The 18,046-nt window shown below is 48.8% G+C and overlaps 1 protein-coding gene across 1 annotated transcript; it reads right to left on the bottom strand.

The window, feature by feature from the left end:
* Positions 1 to 499: 499 nt before the first annotated feature.
* On the bottom strand, positions 500 to 17,736 carry TUBA8 (tubulin alpha 8; the record flags this gene model as incomplete). The annotated part of the gene is given in 6 exon segments (XM_084256491.1): positions 500 to 793; positions 4,198 to 4,878; positions 6,112 to 6,260; positions 7,657 to 7,879; positions 17,589 to 17,699; positions 17,701 to 17,736. Coding segments are annotated over 6 exon segments (1,494 nt in total).
* Between the last annotated feature and the right edge of the window lie 310 nt (positions 17,737 to 18,046).

The following is an 18,046-nucleotide window of genomic DNA, read 5'->3' as shown; positions in this document are numbered from 1 at the left end:
CCTTCCTCCCGTCACCGATGTTATTTTACTTCATATCACTTGGCATCACCTGAAGTGATCAAGTTCATGTTTGTGTACTCACAAGGGCAGGGGAGAGTCTGACTGGTTCTCTCGCTCCCTCTCTCAGCACAGTGCGACTCCCCGGAGCCCAGATCTTTCCCTGCCCTGTGTATTTTACCATTCCCCGGCTGCAGACTATGTTTTCGGGTGGACACAGCCTCATCTGGAATGGAAAACCCCAATGATGCCTCCTCACACATGTAACTCGGCTTCCCCCCCAACTCAGAGACCACGACTCTCATTTTCTTTAGTGACACAAAACTGCTCTTCCCCAAGGGAGGGTCTCCCAGAGCTGAGCACCCAGTTCTGACCCAGTCACCCATGGGTGCTGGCGTAGGATACCCTCCCTCCTGTCAGCCCAGGGTTACTCTTGGGTGTGAAATGTGCTTGCAATGGAGCAGCGGAAATAAAGAGACACAGCCAAGGGGATCGTGTATATTTAAAATTCCTCCCCTTCGTTTTCTTCTTCAAATGAGTCAGTCCCCACTTCTTCATAATCCTTCTCCAGGGCAGCCAGGTCCTCTCTGGCCTCAGAAAATTCTCCTTCCTCCATGCCCTCGCCCACGTACCAGTGAACAAAGGCCCGCTTGGCATACATCAGGTCAAACTTGTGGTCCAGGCGGGCCCAGGCCTCGGCAATGGCTGTGGTGTTGCTGAGCATGCACACAGCCCGCTGCACTTTGGCCAGGTCTCCTCCAGGGACAACAGTGGGAGGCTGGTAGTTGATGCCAACCTGAGGAACAGAGAAATGGAGCAATAAGAGATGATGGAAGGCAGATAACCGTCTGGGTGACATGGCATGAAGGCAAGACACGGATGTGGGTACAGGGACAGGATCGCAGGACTGAATGTGGAAAGAGGGTATATCGGGAGGAGGGAGAGCAGGCAGGTAGACAGAGGTGAATATTGAAGAGAAAAGTGGGCTGTGGCAAATTCAAGAGGAAGGCCTGAGATACCTAAGAACTGGAAGAGAAAAGGGGAACTGGGCAGATAATTGGAAATATTACTGGGGACAAATAAGGGTAATGAATACAACTATCAAAGGGGAATTATGTAATACATGTTTATCTCTGAAGGGGAAGTCAACTCACTTTCTAGACTTGAAGTTTTTATAAAGTGTACTCTTTGCTGGGTGGCAGCCTGTAGTTCCTCTTTTGTTCCTGAATTTAGGGAACTTTCTCTGCCAAAGGTGACATGCTGCTTGAAAGTTCATGGGATTATCCAAGAGCATTAAATTAAAAGGTCCAGGGCCTCCCTGGTGGCACAGTGGGTTGAGCACAGTGCTGTGAAGCTGTCTGCAGCCTCTGCAGCGCTAGTTCGATTGCCGGGCCGGCCAGGGAGATTCCCACATGGCGCGGCAGACCTCTCCTGTCATGCCTGCTGCTCCCCTCAGCAGTGCTTTTGGTCTGTCTGCCTGTTCTGCTCCCCACTCTGTCTCTGGTGAATGCTCTCACCCTCCCGCGCCTCTGGCCTGTACCTTGGTTCTTGTATAAATAAAAATAAATCTTTAAAAAAAAAAAGGTCCAAAGGTCAGAGGGATAAGTGTTAGTACTACATCAAACTCAAAAACTTTGCGTGGTGAAATATACCATCATTAAAACAAAAAGAGCTCCAGGAGAGTGTGAAAAAACATTTGCACATCTTATGTCCAACATGGGACTCTTATCAAAATCTAGAAAGAACTCATATAACTTAACAACGAGAAAACAAATATCCCAGCCAAAAAATGGGCAGAAGACCCTAAATAGACACTTCTCCAAAGGAGACATACAGTTGCCCAACAGGGGTGATTGTAAAAAATGTTATCACTTATTCTCAGGGAAATACAAACCAAAATCACAATGAGATACCATCTCAATCCTGTGAGAATGGCCTGCTTCAAAAAGATCCTAAACAGCAAATATTGGCAAGGGTGTGGAGAAAAAGGAACACTACAGTGTGGGTAGGAATGCAGCCTGATCCAGAGCCTGTGGGAAACAGCATGAAGATTACTCCAAATATTAAAAATGGATCTACCATAGGGCCCAGAAATTATACTCCTCAGTACCTACGTGAAGAATGTGAAATCACTAATTCAGAGGGACACATGCACCCCCAATGGAAACAACCTATGTGTCCAACCACAGAGCAGTGACTGAAGAGGGTGTGGCATATGTGCACAATGAATACTGCTTGGGTATTAAAAAAAAACAAACTCTTGCCATGTGCGGCAATGTGGAAGGAATTAAAGGGAACTATGCGAAGTGAAGTAAGTCCGAAGGAGAAAGACAAATCGTCCAGTAGGATGATTTCACTCATCTATGGACTATAAAGAAACAAATGAACAGATAATACTTAACCAAAACAAACCCTAGCGTTAGGACTGCAGACCTGAGGCTGCCAGAGGGAGAGGGTGGGAAACAAAGTGGGCCAGGGGTTGTGGAGGCCGGGGGGAGGCGTGATGGACTATGTGGGGGATTATTGGGGTTTTGGTGGTGGGCATGGTGGGTGTAACATATATCTGAAGCAAGGACACCGGTATCCCTAAATTATATACAGTGCTGTCACCTCCATAAAAGATGATACAATTTTTTAAATAAATAAAGGAGATGAGAATAAATAAATAACTGTGCCTAGAGTCACCGCTCCTCTTTTGAACAGATCTTGCCTTGACCTGAGTCAAGTGGGGACAGATATCCTTGGGAAGGATGCAAAAGGATGACCCCCCACCCCTCGGCCATAGCATGTGCCTTTCTGAGAGGCAGCCAAAGAGGCTGGCGCTGTTTTATCTTTCTGGACTAGCCCCAGAGTGTCAGCTTAAAATAAGAGACAGAATGAGGAGGCAACTCCTGTTCTGTCAATTTTCTAATCACCCTCACCTCTTTTTTTTTTTTCTACTTTTTTATTACTCATTTTCCTGCTAGCTTCTTGTTGTTTTTTCCATTTTTAAAGCTCTTGGCTATTTTCACAAGAATGACCAGAACTGCCACATAAAAATAGGCATAGTCCGAAACAAAGATGATCTGTGTAGCACGGAGCCGAGCAGTGAGGCAGAATGCGAGCCTCCCTTACTCAGCAGAACAGCTGGGTCAAAGCATCGTATGCAAATAAGTCAGCCAAGAGGTTGGCAGGTATATGGTGCCTTATTTTTGTTAAGTTCCACCAGGAAAAAGAGATGTTCTGTATCTCTAGCACCTGCTACAACCATTCCTGGGGCTCAGTATACCTCTGAATTATTAAAGGCATAACTGGGGGTGGGGGGTACTGATCAGTGTAAATGGTGGTAGATGTTTTGACGGAGGGGTCTTTAATCAGACCACAGGAGCACAGCGCGAGGTGGTCAAGCAGTTCCATGTGCAGGGCCGGCTGCGTGCCTTGCCAGTGCACATGGAAAGGGCTAGGGTTAAGGTGTGGCTTCTGACGTTCAACATTCATTAGCCCTGGGATCCAGGCTACTGTCTATCTCCCCAGAATTTAGCATTTTCCAGACTATGGGCAGCTGATCTTTAACAGGCCACTTGGCTTCTTTAGCTTCTGCTCATTCCTGGTTAATGGAAAACGTCAGAGATTCATTGTATAAGTAGCCCACAATCATATAACCACCATAAAATGTTTATCCTAACTCTAAATTGATTAAATCTGACAGGGAGGATATTTAATCTTTCAAAATAAACTGGGAGAGAGGCACATCCTTCTTTAGAGGAGGGAATTATACATCCCTGGCAGTTGAACATATGTGGTTAACTCCATTTTCTGAACTGTTGTGAGATCACAGCCACTTTCACCCACTCATTCCACTTGCCCACAGCTGGTTCTTTCCAGCATCATCCTCTCCTCTCTATAAAAGAGATCTTTGCTGCAGGACCTTTGAGATATTTTTAGATCTTACAGTAGGAGTGACAGAAGAAATGAATGGTCCTCCTTCCTATCTTTCAGTGTTCTTATGCAACAGAGTTTCTCCTCACCTAAAGCAAATGAATGAATGAAATTAATGATACATTTGGTTTAAGCCTCTCTTCCCATATCATCTTATAAAACATGAAGTTCCCATGGAATTATCACCCAAGGACCTTGGAGTTTACATCTCAATCTCCCCCATTTTTGATAATCTACCTCTCCCTCTCCAGTCTACCTCTTCTTGAAGTCATCAGCTCTCACCTTAAAGCCTGTGGGGCACCAGTCTACAAACTGGATGGTCCTCTTGGTCTTGATGGCAGCAATTGCAACATTCACATCCTTGGGTACCACGTCCCCCCGGTACAACATGCAGCAGGCCATGTACTTGCCATGTCTTGGGTCACACTTCACCATCTGGCTGTTGGGCTCAAAGCAGGAGCTGGTTATCTCAGCCACAGAGAGTTGTTCATGGTAGGCTTTCTCGGCAGAGATGATAGGGGCATAGGTGACCAGTGGGAAGTGGATGCGGGGATAGGGCACCAGGTTGGTCTGGAACTCGGTGAGGTCCACGTTGAGAGCCCCATCAAAGCGCAGAGAGGCAGTGATGGAGGACACGATCTGGCTGATGAGGCGGTTGAGGTTGGTGTAGGTGGGGCGTTCGATGTCCAGGTTCCTGCGGCAGATGTCATAGATGGCTTCGTTGTCTACCATGAAGGCACAATCGGAGTGCTCCAGGGTGGTGTGGGTGGTCAGGATGGAGTTGTAGGGCTCGACCACTGCAGTGGACACCTGGGGAGCTGGGTAGATAGCAAACTCTAGTTTGGACTTCTTGCCGTAATCCAGGGAGAGGCGCTCCATCAGCAGAGAAGTGAAGCCAGAGCCAGTGCCTCCCCCGAAGCTGTGGAAGATCAGGAAGCCCTGCAGGCCAGAGCAAGCATCTGTCTGGGGGCAGTAGCACAAAAGAAACCATGAAGACAAAGGCAGGCAACCCACAAATTTTCATGTGAGTAAAATCAAACAGCCTGGGAGGAGTAAGGAAATGCAAGAATTTCAGTGATCTTGAGAAGACTAAAAACAAGGGGGTGGCAAACTGCACCTGGACAGTACATGAAAATTCTAGCCCAGTGACTTGGTTGAACCAGGAAGGAGTTTCAGAACCAAGTGGGTTAGTGACTCTGCCCATTGAGAGCTCCAGTTCCTTGCCTATGTCCCCTGCCCTTGTCATTTGATTTCTTCCCCCCAGACCCCAATTTTGCATTTCTATGATGCCTTTATAATGAATTCAAACAATTAACCACTGGAGAAATTTTTTAATGAAAAAAATGTGTCATTTGATTTCATGGGAACTGCTACCCATCTCAGCCCCACAATATTACCCCTTATCAGAACGAAAGCAATTCATAGAACCACAGAATCTCCCCACTGGGTATAAGCTATGATCATTCTGTCCAGTGGTTTTGAGCAGAAGAAGTGAACATATACAGACACATGGCATCCTTAGCTCCAAAGTCAAGATCAAGTCCAACCTGAGCCATTGCACAGATGAGGAAACAAGGGCTCAGATAAATAAAGCGACTCGCCCTACAACTTGGAGCTCTGACATCAAGTCCACCTGGCTCAGATGCTAACTCCGTCACTTCTAGCTATGGGACTTGGTCTGTTCTTGAACCATCCTGTCCTTCAATTTCTTCATCTGTCAACTCCAGGGAAGAGACCTCCTTCCTACAGTCTTTTGATAGGAATGTGCTGAACTGACATTTGTAAAGGCGCTTGTAAGAACAGAATGTATCAACAGTCTCTTCCTCTTCCACGTTAAATGCTTTGTTAACCTCTGCTTCCTTATGCAACAGGGTGGTCCCCAAGAAAGGGGGAGGTTCGGGGTACTCCTCTCCCTGCCCTGTAATATTTACACTGCAGTACACTGAGCCTTCCTTACACAGCAGTTTCCCCAGACACCACCACAGAGTATCCAGTAAGCAGTAATCAGCTTTCAGCCTGTAGGGTCGTCCATGCTGTCCAGGCAGAGGCAGGGGCACCCTTCCTGTGAATGCTTCTGACCCCACATAGCCAGAAATTCCCGAATCTTAGGGTCTACCCCGAGCCAGCAGCCATGTGTCTCTACAGCGCGCCCACGTTAACCTGACGTGCAGGCCTCTTGCCCCCGTGAACACTCACCAGCTTCCGTATGCGGTCCAGCACCAGGTCGATGCTCTCTTTGCCCACTGTGTAGTGGCCCCGGGCGTAGTTGTTGGCTGCATCCTCCTTGCCCGTGATCAGCTGCTCCGGATGGAACAGCTGGCGGTAGGTTCCTGCCCGAACCTCATCTACCGGGAAAAGAGCCGTCAGGTCTTACTACCCAGCTTCCACCTGGCTTCCTACTGCTTCCCTCCCCGTGAGAACAACTGTGTGAGAACAACACCCCACATTTCCCCCTCCCTACCTGTCAAGCTCCTCTGAGTGTTATAGACAGACAACCCTATCACAAGCCCTGCAAAAAGCTAAGAGAATTTCCAGGCAACAGGGACTACCAAAGCCAAAAGTCTGTGACTCTGGAAGGAACAAGGAGAAGCCAGTTGCTCTGCTGGCTGGAACTTAAAAAAAAAAAACCCTTAGTTACAAGGCTCACCAAACCCCAAAAACACCGTCTCTCCTTCCTTCTGCCTTGCCCTCGTTGAGGACCGCCTTTTGTTTTTCCTTTCATGCTGCAAGGGTACTCGAAATTTTAACCCAATTTCCCTAGCATTAAAATGTTCTAGGAACACGGAGAAAAGTTTGTTTCAGGATGATCTACCCACTTTCTAGACTCCCAGCAATTGTTCAACTCTAACCTCCACCTCCAAGTGGTAGTGATAAATTCCAGGCACTAGAGGGCTCTTCAAATGACTTGGAAACAAAGCTGTGCTCCAGGTTCTAGAGCAGCAGGAGGCTTAGGGAGACTGTCAGGGGGCTCCGCACACCTCCAGGGACACACAGGGGACACACCGCAGACCAGGGTGCTTGGGGCCCGACTCCATCCCTCCTCTTCAGGTCCGTCTGCTTCTCCCAGGGAAACAGCCTTTCACAGTGGTCTGAGGGCACTTTTGGTATTTGTACAAAGTATCCAAGGAATGGAGTACCGTGGCCTAGCACCCCTAGGAATTAGGCGCTACAGGCATTTACCCAGATGCCTTTACGGATTGTGTCCATTCTTTGCTTGCTGGGCTAGCCTGGAAGCCCAGGAAACCCTAATGCTGGGCTGTGGGTGGATCCAGGGGTCAGAGCAGGGGAGTGGCACTGACAGGCATGTGGGAAAAGGGAATGACAAATCCTGCCCTGGCACAAGTCAGGGTGCTTGTTCTCCACAATCCAGAGGAGGTTCATTCTAGAACCCCAGGACCTCTGACCGGAAGATAATATGGCTGCTCTGTGTAAGATACTGCAAGTTTAGACCAGACCCGGAGTTATTATAGACTCAGAAACCTATACTTTGGGAAACTATTTGGGAGTTTCTGATTTCTCAAATTCTTTGCATTTTTCACTCTTAGTATCTAGCAGACGATCTTGACCATTTGTCTGTCTCAGTTGGCTTACAGGTTTTAAGTAGAAGGTGTTTGATTCTGCACTGTTTAGGGCTATGTGGGAAGCAGAAATTCCTGTCGCCTGTTGTGTCCCCCATACTAGAGAGCTTGAGCCACCTGGTGTGGAAGGGCTCTCGCAGACGACCCCGCCGTCCCTGCTCACCTACAACAGTGGGCTCCAGATCTACCATCACTGCCCGGGGCACATGCTTCCCGTTGCCCGTCTCGCTGAAAAAGGTGGTGAACGAGTCATCGTCGTTGATCCTGTTGGCCTGGGCACCAAAGGTGCCATCCGCCTGGATGCCGTGCTCCAGGCAGAAGAGCTCCCAGCAGGCATTGCCGATCTGCACTCCTGCTTGACCCACGTGGACGGAGATGCATTCCCGCTGCGGGGACAGGCAGAGAGGTCAGCGTGGCCCCGGCCCTAGAGCCCTCACATCCGAGGGCTTGTCCCTCCCGCGGCATTCAACATGCAGGCTATTGTCTATCCCTCCAGCCGTGCCCCCCTCAAACCTCGGGCAGGGGTGAGGGGATGGGACTAGGGGTTCGAGGTTCCAGAATCTGGGCACCTTTGTATTTGCACCAAGATTTGGCTTCAAAGAACCAGTTTTATGTTTTGCTCTAACGGTTACTTTTGAGGGCAAATCCTCTGTGCCAAGAAAAGGGGGGGGGAGGGCAATGGTACGGGGGGGAATTCCAGACCAGGAGACTCCTGCTCTGATGAAGGAGCTCACAAGAAGAACCTGTGATAACACAGAAACTCTTCCTAATTCAGGGGCACACACAGGGGAGCATTCACATTCACGTCTCTGCCCTGCCTTCCTAGACCACACACATGCACACACACACACACACACAATTCCAGAACATCACCGAGTAGATAAACACTATGGCAGGAATACACTTTGAAATTATGAGTGACGTTACTGATCTGTTACAAAGGCAGGAAAGGAGCAGTACAGCAAAGGAGGGGCCGGAGGGTATGAGTTAGGTTCTTCTGAGAAGTTGGGAAAGTTCTTTGCATACCATAACCTTCTCCCTTACCTACGTCAGGCCAAGTGTTAAATAAAGCTGCCCTTTATCTCTGTGTGACTCTGGTGTGAAGCCACAGTTATCTGATTGGTCCTGATATGACAGCTTAGGATGGGGAGCGCGGGTGTGTGTGTGCGTGTGTGTCTATGTGTGGAAATTATCATGGAGTTTTACTAGGAGGATGACTCACCCCCACCACAGCCCACCTATGAGAAGCAGGGGTGGTGCAAAGTAGCTGTTCGGGTGCACCTGCCAGAGCCCAGCAGGGAAGAATTTGCCTGCCCTCTGGGTTTCTATTCTTATCCAGGACCTGACCTGTCCTTTTCCAGCTCTGGGTAACCTAAGTCAGAGCAGAGTCTCCAGAGAGTGTGGCTGGGCGTGGAAACACTTCAAGTTCACAATGAAGTAGGGCGTGCTGGGGACTGGAAGATTCTCAGGGCATGGAAGCAGGGCCGCTGCCCTAAGTAACTCACAGGTGAGATGTCAAGACCAACCATTCCCTGTTTCGGTTTTAGAACGAGCACCCAATCTCCCCATCTCTGTGCCCTGGCTTTTGGGAAGGTCAGAGCGTAGGTGGACGGTTAGAGCAGCCGGTGTGTGACACGCCCTTGTCAGGACTACAACCCACGTCATCTCCAAGAGTCTGGTGGCCAGGATAAGGCTTCATGCGTGAGTCGCCCACATCCTGGGGTTTGAGTCATAGCTTCTCAATGGACTTCTGTGCTGTGCGCTGTTGGCTTAATGGACCAACTTCCTTCAGCTGGAAATAATAAGCTATTGTGATTGTTGTTGTCCTCATCATTATCATTTTCAATATGAAACTACCTCATAGCTTTATTTTCCACCTGGAAGCTTTATTCTCCACTTAGAAAGTTAGAAGCCTCAGGAAGCTAATTCGTTCACCTTTACTTTGGGGTCTATTTTGCCTTCACCTTAGGACTCAAGTTCAGACCTAGGAAAGCAACGTCCTATCTAGCAAGCCCCCCACGACAATTGGATCACTGGTGGACTGCATCTCCACACCCAGCACGCCGCGTGACTTGCAGGCAGCTGTGGTGTCTGAAGCTGATAAGGTACTGGAAACTCCTTCTAGGTAACAATGTGACCCTCACCCTTCTGAGTCTTGCGCCCCCTCATCACCACACCCAACCACTTGCTGGGCCTATCTGAGGGGCTGCTTGGTCTCCCGTCAGTCCTCTCTTCTGGAATGTTCTGGGCATTTTTGGCAAGGAGGTAGGGATATTTAGGAAAAACAAAGGCCATAGGAAGAAGAGTAAAGGCTCTTGGGGACTTGAAAACCACCAGTTTTGTGGTGAGAGCAATGCTTTGGGCCTCTTTCCATACTCCTTTTAATCTCATGCTAGCCTTCACAACCTGCTCTCCCCAACCCCCACACGCTAGCGGTGAGCGAATTGACAAAAGAAATGGAGACATAAAGTAGATTCTGAAGTAACTGTTTGGTTCATAGATGCTCCCAAAAGCCCACAATGGCTATATTAATCAAGATAAAAGGAAGTTCTCTCAACACCAGCCCCACTAGTGGATGTTTCTAGGTCTGGGGCAAGGAGTATACTTTCTTATAGCACCTGAAAGCACAGAAGCTGACAGATTGGCACAATAGCAAAAGATCCTCGAAATCTCCTTGAAGAGGATCCTACTGCCAGAGGGACCATCTGAGCATCAAAAAGAATAACACTAGATTGGTATAGGGTGTATATGGAAAAATCCACAAGTTCTTAGTGAATAATATTAAGAGAAAAGGCCCAGGAAGAAGAAAAAAAAAAACCAACCTTATTTTTCCTTATCCAAAGGGCCTTATGGATGAAAGAAAATTCTTTTTTAACAAAAGAATGTCTGCTTTATCAATGTAGAATGAATGATCTATTGAGAAATGCTGTCAAATGAAGTTTCTAAACATGATTGATTATGACAAGAATGCCTAACATCATAAAGTGAAAGGTTGATAGAGGACTGGAGGTTCACACAGCGCCAAAAAATCAGTGCCTCACTGTCAGAAGAGGGAAAGATAACCACAATGATTACCAGCCCACCTCTAGGCTCAAGGTTAACACTAACAGTGAGAAAAATCAGACACTGGAAACCACCTGATGTGGTGCACTGTGTCATGCACAACACCCCCCAGGGGGAATTCTTGTCAAAAATATTCAGCCTTGGGGCCCTCCCTGGAGGTCTAGGGGTTGATCCTGGCCAGGGAACTAACCCACAAATGGTGCAGCAGACCTCTCCTGTCTCGCCCACTGCTCTCCTCAGCAGTGTATTTCAGTTGATCCACCTGTTCTGCTCCCCGCTCTGTCTCTGGTGAGTCCTCTCATGCCCACACCTGTGGCCTACATCCCAGTTCTTCTATGCAAAAAAAAAAAAAAAATGCAGCCATAATCTAATACTCCCTTAGATTTAGTCTACACTTTACAGAAAACACAGGGGTCAGAAAGAAAAGTTCGGGACATCATGGAAAAAAAACAACAAAATAAATGGGATATTCTACAGACCAATCATTTTAATTCATGAAAAATAAAGTTGATGGGAGGAACTGTTTCATGTCAAAAGAAACTTCAGAAACATAACATCCATATGTAGTATATGGACTTTGAATTCTGGTTTGAACAAATCAAAATATTTGGGCGACAAATAGAAAAAAATGATTAGTATGTCAAGCATGATGTTGAAATTGGAGTTAAGTCTGAAAATGTCATGTTGTAAGGTCACTTGTGAAGCATTTAGGGTAAAGATCATGATGTCATTTCCTTTAAACTACTTCAACAAACACAGCAGGTAAAGTAAACATGGCAGGAAAATAGTAATTTCTAGAAGACAGAGGAAAGTTTGAATTTTTCATACTAAAATAAAAAAATACTGAAGGAAATACAGGGAGAGGGGGAGCAAGTCTCCACTCACCATAATTCCCTTATCCTGAAGGGCCCAGGATCTTCCTGTCCCATTTGACTTAGTCATCGTTTCAACTGACATTTACTAAGAGTCCAATTTGTGAGCGTGAATAAGAATTTTGAAGTTACATAAAGAAATCCCAAGTGACATTACAAGTTACATGAACCCTCAGGGGACCCTAAGATCCGTGCACATCCTCAGCAACCCTGGGGGACACAGGGAACAAGGATCAGTGCAAAGCTCCTCCGTGGGACTCTCCAGGCTACCCTTCTCCAGCCACTCTGTGATCACCCCCCGGCCCTCACCCCCAGCCTCCTGCCTGGGAACTCAACATAGACAAGCACTGAGCGATCCGATGCTGATGACCTGGGAGGACAGTCCTCACACCCAAGAAGGGCCTGCATTTATCCATCAAAACCAGGGACATAATGTTGGCTCAGACTGTTTAGCATATTGGAGTAGGACTGGCCTCTTGGACCACTGAATAGAATTCACTTCCCTCATGATTTTACAGATGAAAATGCTGAGGTTTGGAAAGTTCCAGAGGCACATTCGAGATGTCACAGCTCTGGAGCAGAATAGGCTGCACCAGAACCCAGGTCTTGTGAAGCCAACCTCAACCTTTCCTTCGCATGACGCAGCCTGCTCCCCTGCACTCTGAACTTGCACGGCCTGAATGTGCCCACACCTACGTCAACAAAGGCCTAGTTTATAGAGCAAAACCCAAACAGAAAAAAGTTCCAGTAAGAAACTGAGGATGACTCAGTGTGGTGGCCTCCTTGAAAATGGATTATTTATCTCTGGCAGCACGAGGATTATTTATCTCGAGGCTGGTATAGCCGGGAGGATGGTGATCAGAGAGAAAGCTGACGCAGCAGACAATATTTATACATTTGCTCCGCGCTCTATTTCAGAGTCCCTTCTCTGGCCAGTGAGCGCTCATGCTCCCCTCTCACAGTTTTATTTTTAATCTGGGTTTATGGAGCTCAGACCAGTTCTATGCTCCTGGGCCCTATGAGGTAAGGGGTCCCCTGTGTGCTGCTGGAGCCTCTGCCCAGGAGCCCAGGGGGCGAATATGAGGGAGATAGATGGACCTCACAGAGGTCTATCCCTTTCCTTTAGAAGAGTATGGCAGCCCCTCCACAAGCCTAGTGTTGGGCATAAATACAACAGTTACCTGCTCTGTTCGTTCCCACAAGCATCTGTTGTGCTATTACGTGCAGCCAGGCATTGACAAGTGCCAGGTTGGCTCTTACTCACCCTCCCTGTGTCCCCAAGTTACTTCCTGCATGAAGCTTGGAAGACCAACAGCCATCAAGGGGCCCCCACTCTGTGCTCCCACAGTCCCCTTCTGCCCTACCATTGCATTCACCACACCACGTTATAGTTGTTTGTGCGGTTTTCTGGTTTTTGCACTGGAGAGTGTAAGTTCTCTAGGCCAGGAGCCCTGCTTTATTCACTGAACCCCCAGCCTCAACACAGAGCTTGAAAGTAGCAGGTGCTTGAAAGTAGCAAGATGGTTAGAATGAAAATTCTTGTGCTGGAGGGTGGGAGGCCTCACCTTTGTTTGACCTGGGAAGCAATAAGAATTCAAAGGAGAAAAACTACTTCTGGTGTGGTTCCTGGTAGGGGGTAATATTTATGGAGACTTGGGACAACTTAGTCATGCCAACCTGATCTCAGGGCATTTGGGGTGGATTTAGGAGTAGTGCGAACAAGAGGCAGGGAAATTTAGTCTCACAAACTGCTCGGTGTGTCTCAGGCGTGGGCTCATGAAGGACAGGGCAGAAGAGACATCTGTGCCACCTACGACCCTCCTGGGAGGGGAGCCTACATGCTGCAGAACATCAAAAAAAAAAAAGTTTCTAGAACTTTACAGCTTTCTTGTAATTCCACTGCAAGCAATCTTCCTTGTGTCAACCTTAGATTATCTCTGTTTTAATATTAGTTATTTCCTTTTGCTTTGCTCTCAGAGGGCTAAGATCAACTAATCATGATCCTCTTGAAGGAAGCTTTGTAACTTTCAAAATCCTTTTGAAGCATCACAAAACAGTAAAATTGGCATATTCCCTAGGAAGGGAAGTGACACAGGTCCGAGTGTCTGTCCCAGGAAAATCCGAGACCAGTCCCCAGTCCACATACCCCAGTCCTGTGTGGTCACCGGTGTGGTCAAATGCCACGCAATTGCTTTCAGGAAGCAGATTATTACACCAAATTATGTCTAGTTGTCAGGGTGGGATAATAAATGCCATATATTTCAGAATCTAGGTCAGAGATGACAAGTATAAAGTAGATCCACAGTAACAGAGGGATAATTAAAGTAAGAACAAATGTGAATCATGATTGCTGGAGTTATCTTTGCTCAGAACCCTTCAATTACACCACAGCTGGAATCGCTGGGAACAAAGATTAGATAGCATGGTAGAAACAGCGAGAACAAAGAGATGACCTAAATTAACATCCTTGAGTGAAGGCGGCTTGAGAGAGGGGCTCGGATAGTAGGTGCTGCAGTTCTGCAGCTAAAGGAATGTCCAAGACCGGCTTCAGGAATGACGGGGTGTTTTTTAAGTAGACTCCCAGCTTCAGAGACCCTATGATTTCAAAAGGTCCTTGAGCCTTGGCTGCGACTGTGGGCCAGAACGAGAGAGTTGAGCTTTTAACCCTATCGCACAGTGCCCACTCTTTCCCGTTCTTTCCACAGCTCATCATCTGGGAGAAAGTCTAACAGGAAGACACCAGCAGGGGAAATGTCAACCACAAAAGTCACAGACAGTATTGTCAGGCCCTTGGTGGCCAAAAGGAAAAGAGCAGCTGGTACGTTTCCACCCCCAACAGCTCTGCATCCTCTCACCCACCCCCCCGTCGGTGGCCCTGCATTCACCAGTTACTTCCTCCTCAAAATTTATTTTTAACATTTCATCTGCCTTTCAAGGTCAACAGGAGTCCCCGAAGAAAGGTCCCTCAGCAACAACATTCACCCTCCAGCTCTGTATGCGCCTGAGCTGAGTCTGAAAGCTTCCTAAAGTACAGCAGCCCCTCCACAAGCCTCGTGTTGGTGTAAACACAAAAGTTACCTGCCCTCTTCATGCCCACCACACATATCTGTTGGGCTGCCGTGTATAGCAAGGCATTGACAAGTTCCTTTGGTTTACCCAGGACCTTTGCCCCAGCTGCTGCCTCGGGGAGTTGTGTTCATCGGGGTTCAGAGAACGGTACCCAGTGGCTCTGGGGGACCTGCACTGAGAGATGAGGGGGGTGCAGCCGAGACTTGCAACCCCTTGGGAACACCAAGCAGTCCTCTGAGGTCAGAATGCAAGTACGAACCTTCAGGGCTCAGCCAGGCCACTCACGCAGGGGCAGTGCCCAAGGACCACAGACAGAGAAGCAGTGTCTGCACTCCCCCCTCCACCAATGTCCCCCCCATCTGCCCATTTCTGTGGGGAGATGGCCTCTGTGCTGCCATGTGATGCCTAGTCCCTTGCACTCTCCGCTGGGGCTCCCCAGTTCAGAAGAACGCAGGCAGGAGGTTGTGTTGCCGGGGCTCTCACTTCCCCCAAACCACAGATGTTTTCCTGTGCCCTGCTGTCATGGGCACAGGCTTGGCTTGGGGGTACCTGACCAGGATTGTCACCTAGAAGGTATCATAGTCTCAGGTCCCAGGAGAACTGCTTACTAGAGGGACAGTGGGAGCAGATGAGAATGTTCGGTTATAGAATCAGCTCTAATTTCTTACCCAGAACCAACAGAAATGCTAAGTCTAATTCTCCTTAACACAGGGGTGGCAGCACCCTCCAAACCCAGAGTTGAGGGTAGGAGCTTAGAGGGATGGCTGCCTGAAACTGAACCTTCTGGAGAAAGTAAAGTCCTTTCTGCAGGTGTGGGATTCTTTGTTTATAGATGTGTCATCCTAGTCTTTCAGGAATAAGTCAAGGGATTTAAAAAAAAAAAAAAGAGGTTCTGTGAGAGGGAAATGTTCAGTAAAAAAATGTTCCCCATCGGCAGTGCTGTCCAGGCAGCATGTAAATGTTCTAAGTAGAACCTACTTGACAAATTCAGCACTTCACAGCAAATGAAAGATGGTTTCTTTTTAAAATACTCAACCACAGGTGTTCGCTACCCATTCAGATTCTTTAGCACATTTACCATAAGAGTTTAGTGTCTAATTTATTCATAAATTTTTTCAGAAACTTGCATTTGAGTGCACATGGGGGTTGGGGGGCAGGGGAAGGAGGAAGGAAGGGGGAGACTAGAAATGGCCCCCTAGCTCCACCCTGAGAGTTGCCCTGGCTCAAGGCAAAGTTAAAACATGCAAGAGAAAGCACTTTGAAAATTATAAAGCACTAGCCACATGCTAGATAATATAAATATTAAATACCAAATCTTGATTCACCTCAAAATAATGGGGAGGGAGAGAAAAGGGAATAGAGAGATCATTGTTGAAACTGGATGGTGTAGAGAGGGGCTCACTATACCATTCTCTCTCCTTTTATGTATGTTTGAAATTCTGTTTATCAAAACATTTAAAATATTTTTTTTAGTTATCAGAAATTTATTTTTTCAAACGAAAATTATGCTCTGCATATTTATTCAAAGTTACTAATACTTAATACTTGATTTTAATAATGTGCTCATTAAAATTATTGGTTACAGTCAAACATTTTTACTTTTATATGTCAACTTACTAAATGAATTTTAAGCTCTTTTACAAGTGAAATGCCTTAATTTTTTTAACTTTATGGTTTTACATCATTTTTCATTTTGCACAATGTAGGCATTTTCATCTTGGTTATAGTCCCCCTGCAATTCCCACCCCCCTTGCAAAACATTTAAAATATTAAAGCAAGGTGGAGGCTTGAATTTTCACTATAACGCATCTTTGTTCTGTAGATGAGAAAAGCTATTTCAGAGAGGTTAAGTGACTTCCTTGCTGTAACACAGCTAGATGCAGAAATTAGCACCAACATTCTGAACCCCCAGTTCTGGGCTCCTTCTATGGTCCCATAGCAGGGAGACCTCAGGCAGGAGTGGGTTCCTCTGGTCACTGTCCCTACTAGCTCCCAGATTCTTCCAGTGTCTTCGAGCTTGCCCGGGCCAGGGAGCCTGCTGGACAGCCCTGGGGGGAGGGCAGAGCTGGGGCCAGAGCCCGAAGGCCCTGGGCACTCTCCAAGGCCAGGGAGGCGGGGCCTGCTCTGTCACTGACACCTGGAGCTAGAGTGGCCAGAGAGCTTGACCTTGGCCTTTGAGACGTGCTAATTGTCCCTTCCCCCACCCAATCTTTCCAACCCACCTCCCAGTGACCTGAAATACCAGGACCCGGGGCAGATAAATGTCTGGGCTCGCAGGCTTTCAGGGAAGTGAACTGAATGCAAATTTTCCCCACCCCGGCGATTTGGAGGGGTGCAGAGGGTGGAACAGCACCTTGTTTTGAAGGTGTCTCCCCAGCAAGTAAGACAAGGAGTTGGAGAACTTGTTCCCTCTCGCCTGAACCCACTAAGCCAGGGTGAAAAACAAGGACCTTGAGTCCCGGGCCTTCTGCGAGGCACTGCTGTGAGCCAAGTCCTTCTGGCTTTGGGGGGAACACGGGGCGTGAGCGCCGGCGCCAGGTCGGGGGAAGCCTCCGGCGCTCGAGTTACAAGCGCCCCAACCCCTAGCAGGTGGCCAGGCAGGGGAAGGAGAGAGCCCAGCCCCGGGAGCCCTGGGACTCTGCACCCCCGTCTCAGTCTGGGGCTGTGTCACATTTATTTGGGTCTGGGGGCCCGCCGGCCCTCACCCCCCCAGCGACCCTAGCACAGCCCGTGCATCCGGAACACGGGGCGGCCCCTTTCCCCCCACTCCCGCGTTCCTGGGAATGTCACCCCCTCGGCACCGAGCGCCCGTGTCCCTCCCCGCACCTGCTCCTGCGAATCTCCCTCAGGTCCTTTGAGGGGCGACTCACCCCGGCCCCACTTTTCCTCTGTAATAAAGGGCACCCGCACGAGATGTCCTCACTGGACAGTTCCCTCCTCGACCCTGGACCCGCACCCCCCCCCGCGCCCCCAGGCCCTCCCCACCCTGGGACTCCCAGCTCTGCCACTGCGACCCTTAAGTCCCCGCAAAGACGCGCCTGCCCTGCACCCCTGACCCCCGAACCCAGCCCCGCGATCCCCAGAGGCTCACCATCCTGGCTGCTCTCCTCGCCGGCTCGCCTCGCAGCCGGGCCTGCCCACCCCAACTGCTCCAGATACAGCCGCCTCCGCTGTTGTGACACTCTGCGCGGGAGGGGGCCGGGGACAGACATGCTGGGCCGGCAGCTGCCCTGCCGCATCACAGTGCCCGGGAGGGGAGGGCCCGGCGGGTCACAATCGCTCCTCCCCGCCCCCCCGAGGCTCAAATCCCGGCTGCCAGGGCCCCTCCCGGCCTCGGTCCAGCCTGCGCGTTTTGGGCACCGCGCGGGGTACCTGCGCGCAAAGCGCACCCCTGCGCTGCGAAATCGCTCCTTGCAATTCTGGCTATTTAGGAAAATGTAAAAGGAATGCCCTGTACCCCCAAACTTTCCTTCTCTGCCTAACACGAGCTGCCGCGGGAAGGTCGGGCTCAGGCAGGAGAGGCAGCCGGTGGCCGTGCAGCTGATGGCT

Source organism: Talpa europaea, assembly GCF_964194135.1.
Source record: "Talpa europaea genome assembly, chromosome: 15".
NCBI lineage: Eukaryota > Metazoa > Chordata > Mammalia > Eulipotyphla > Talpidae > Talpa > Talpa europaea.
Note: the sequence above shows the minus strand (reverse complement) of the source record. Positions and strands in the feature narration are given on the sequence as shown.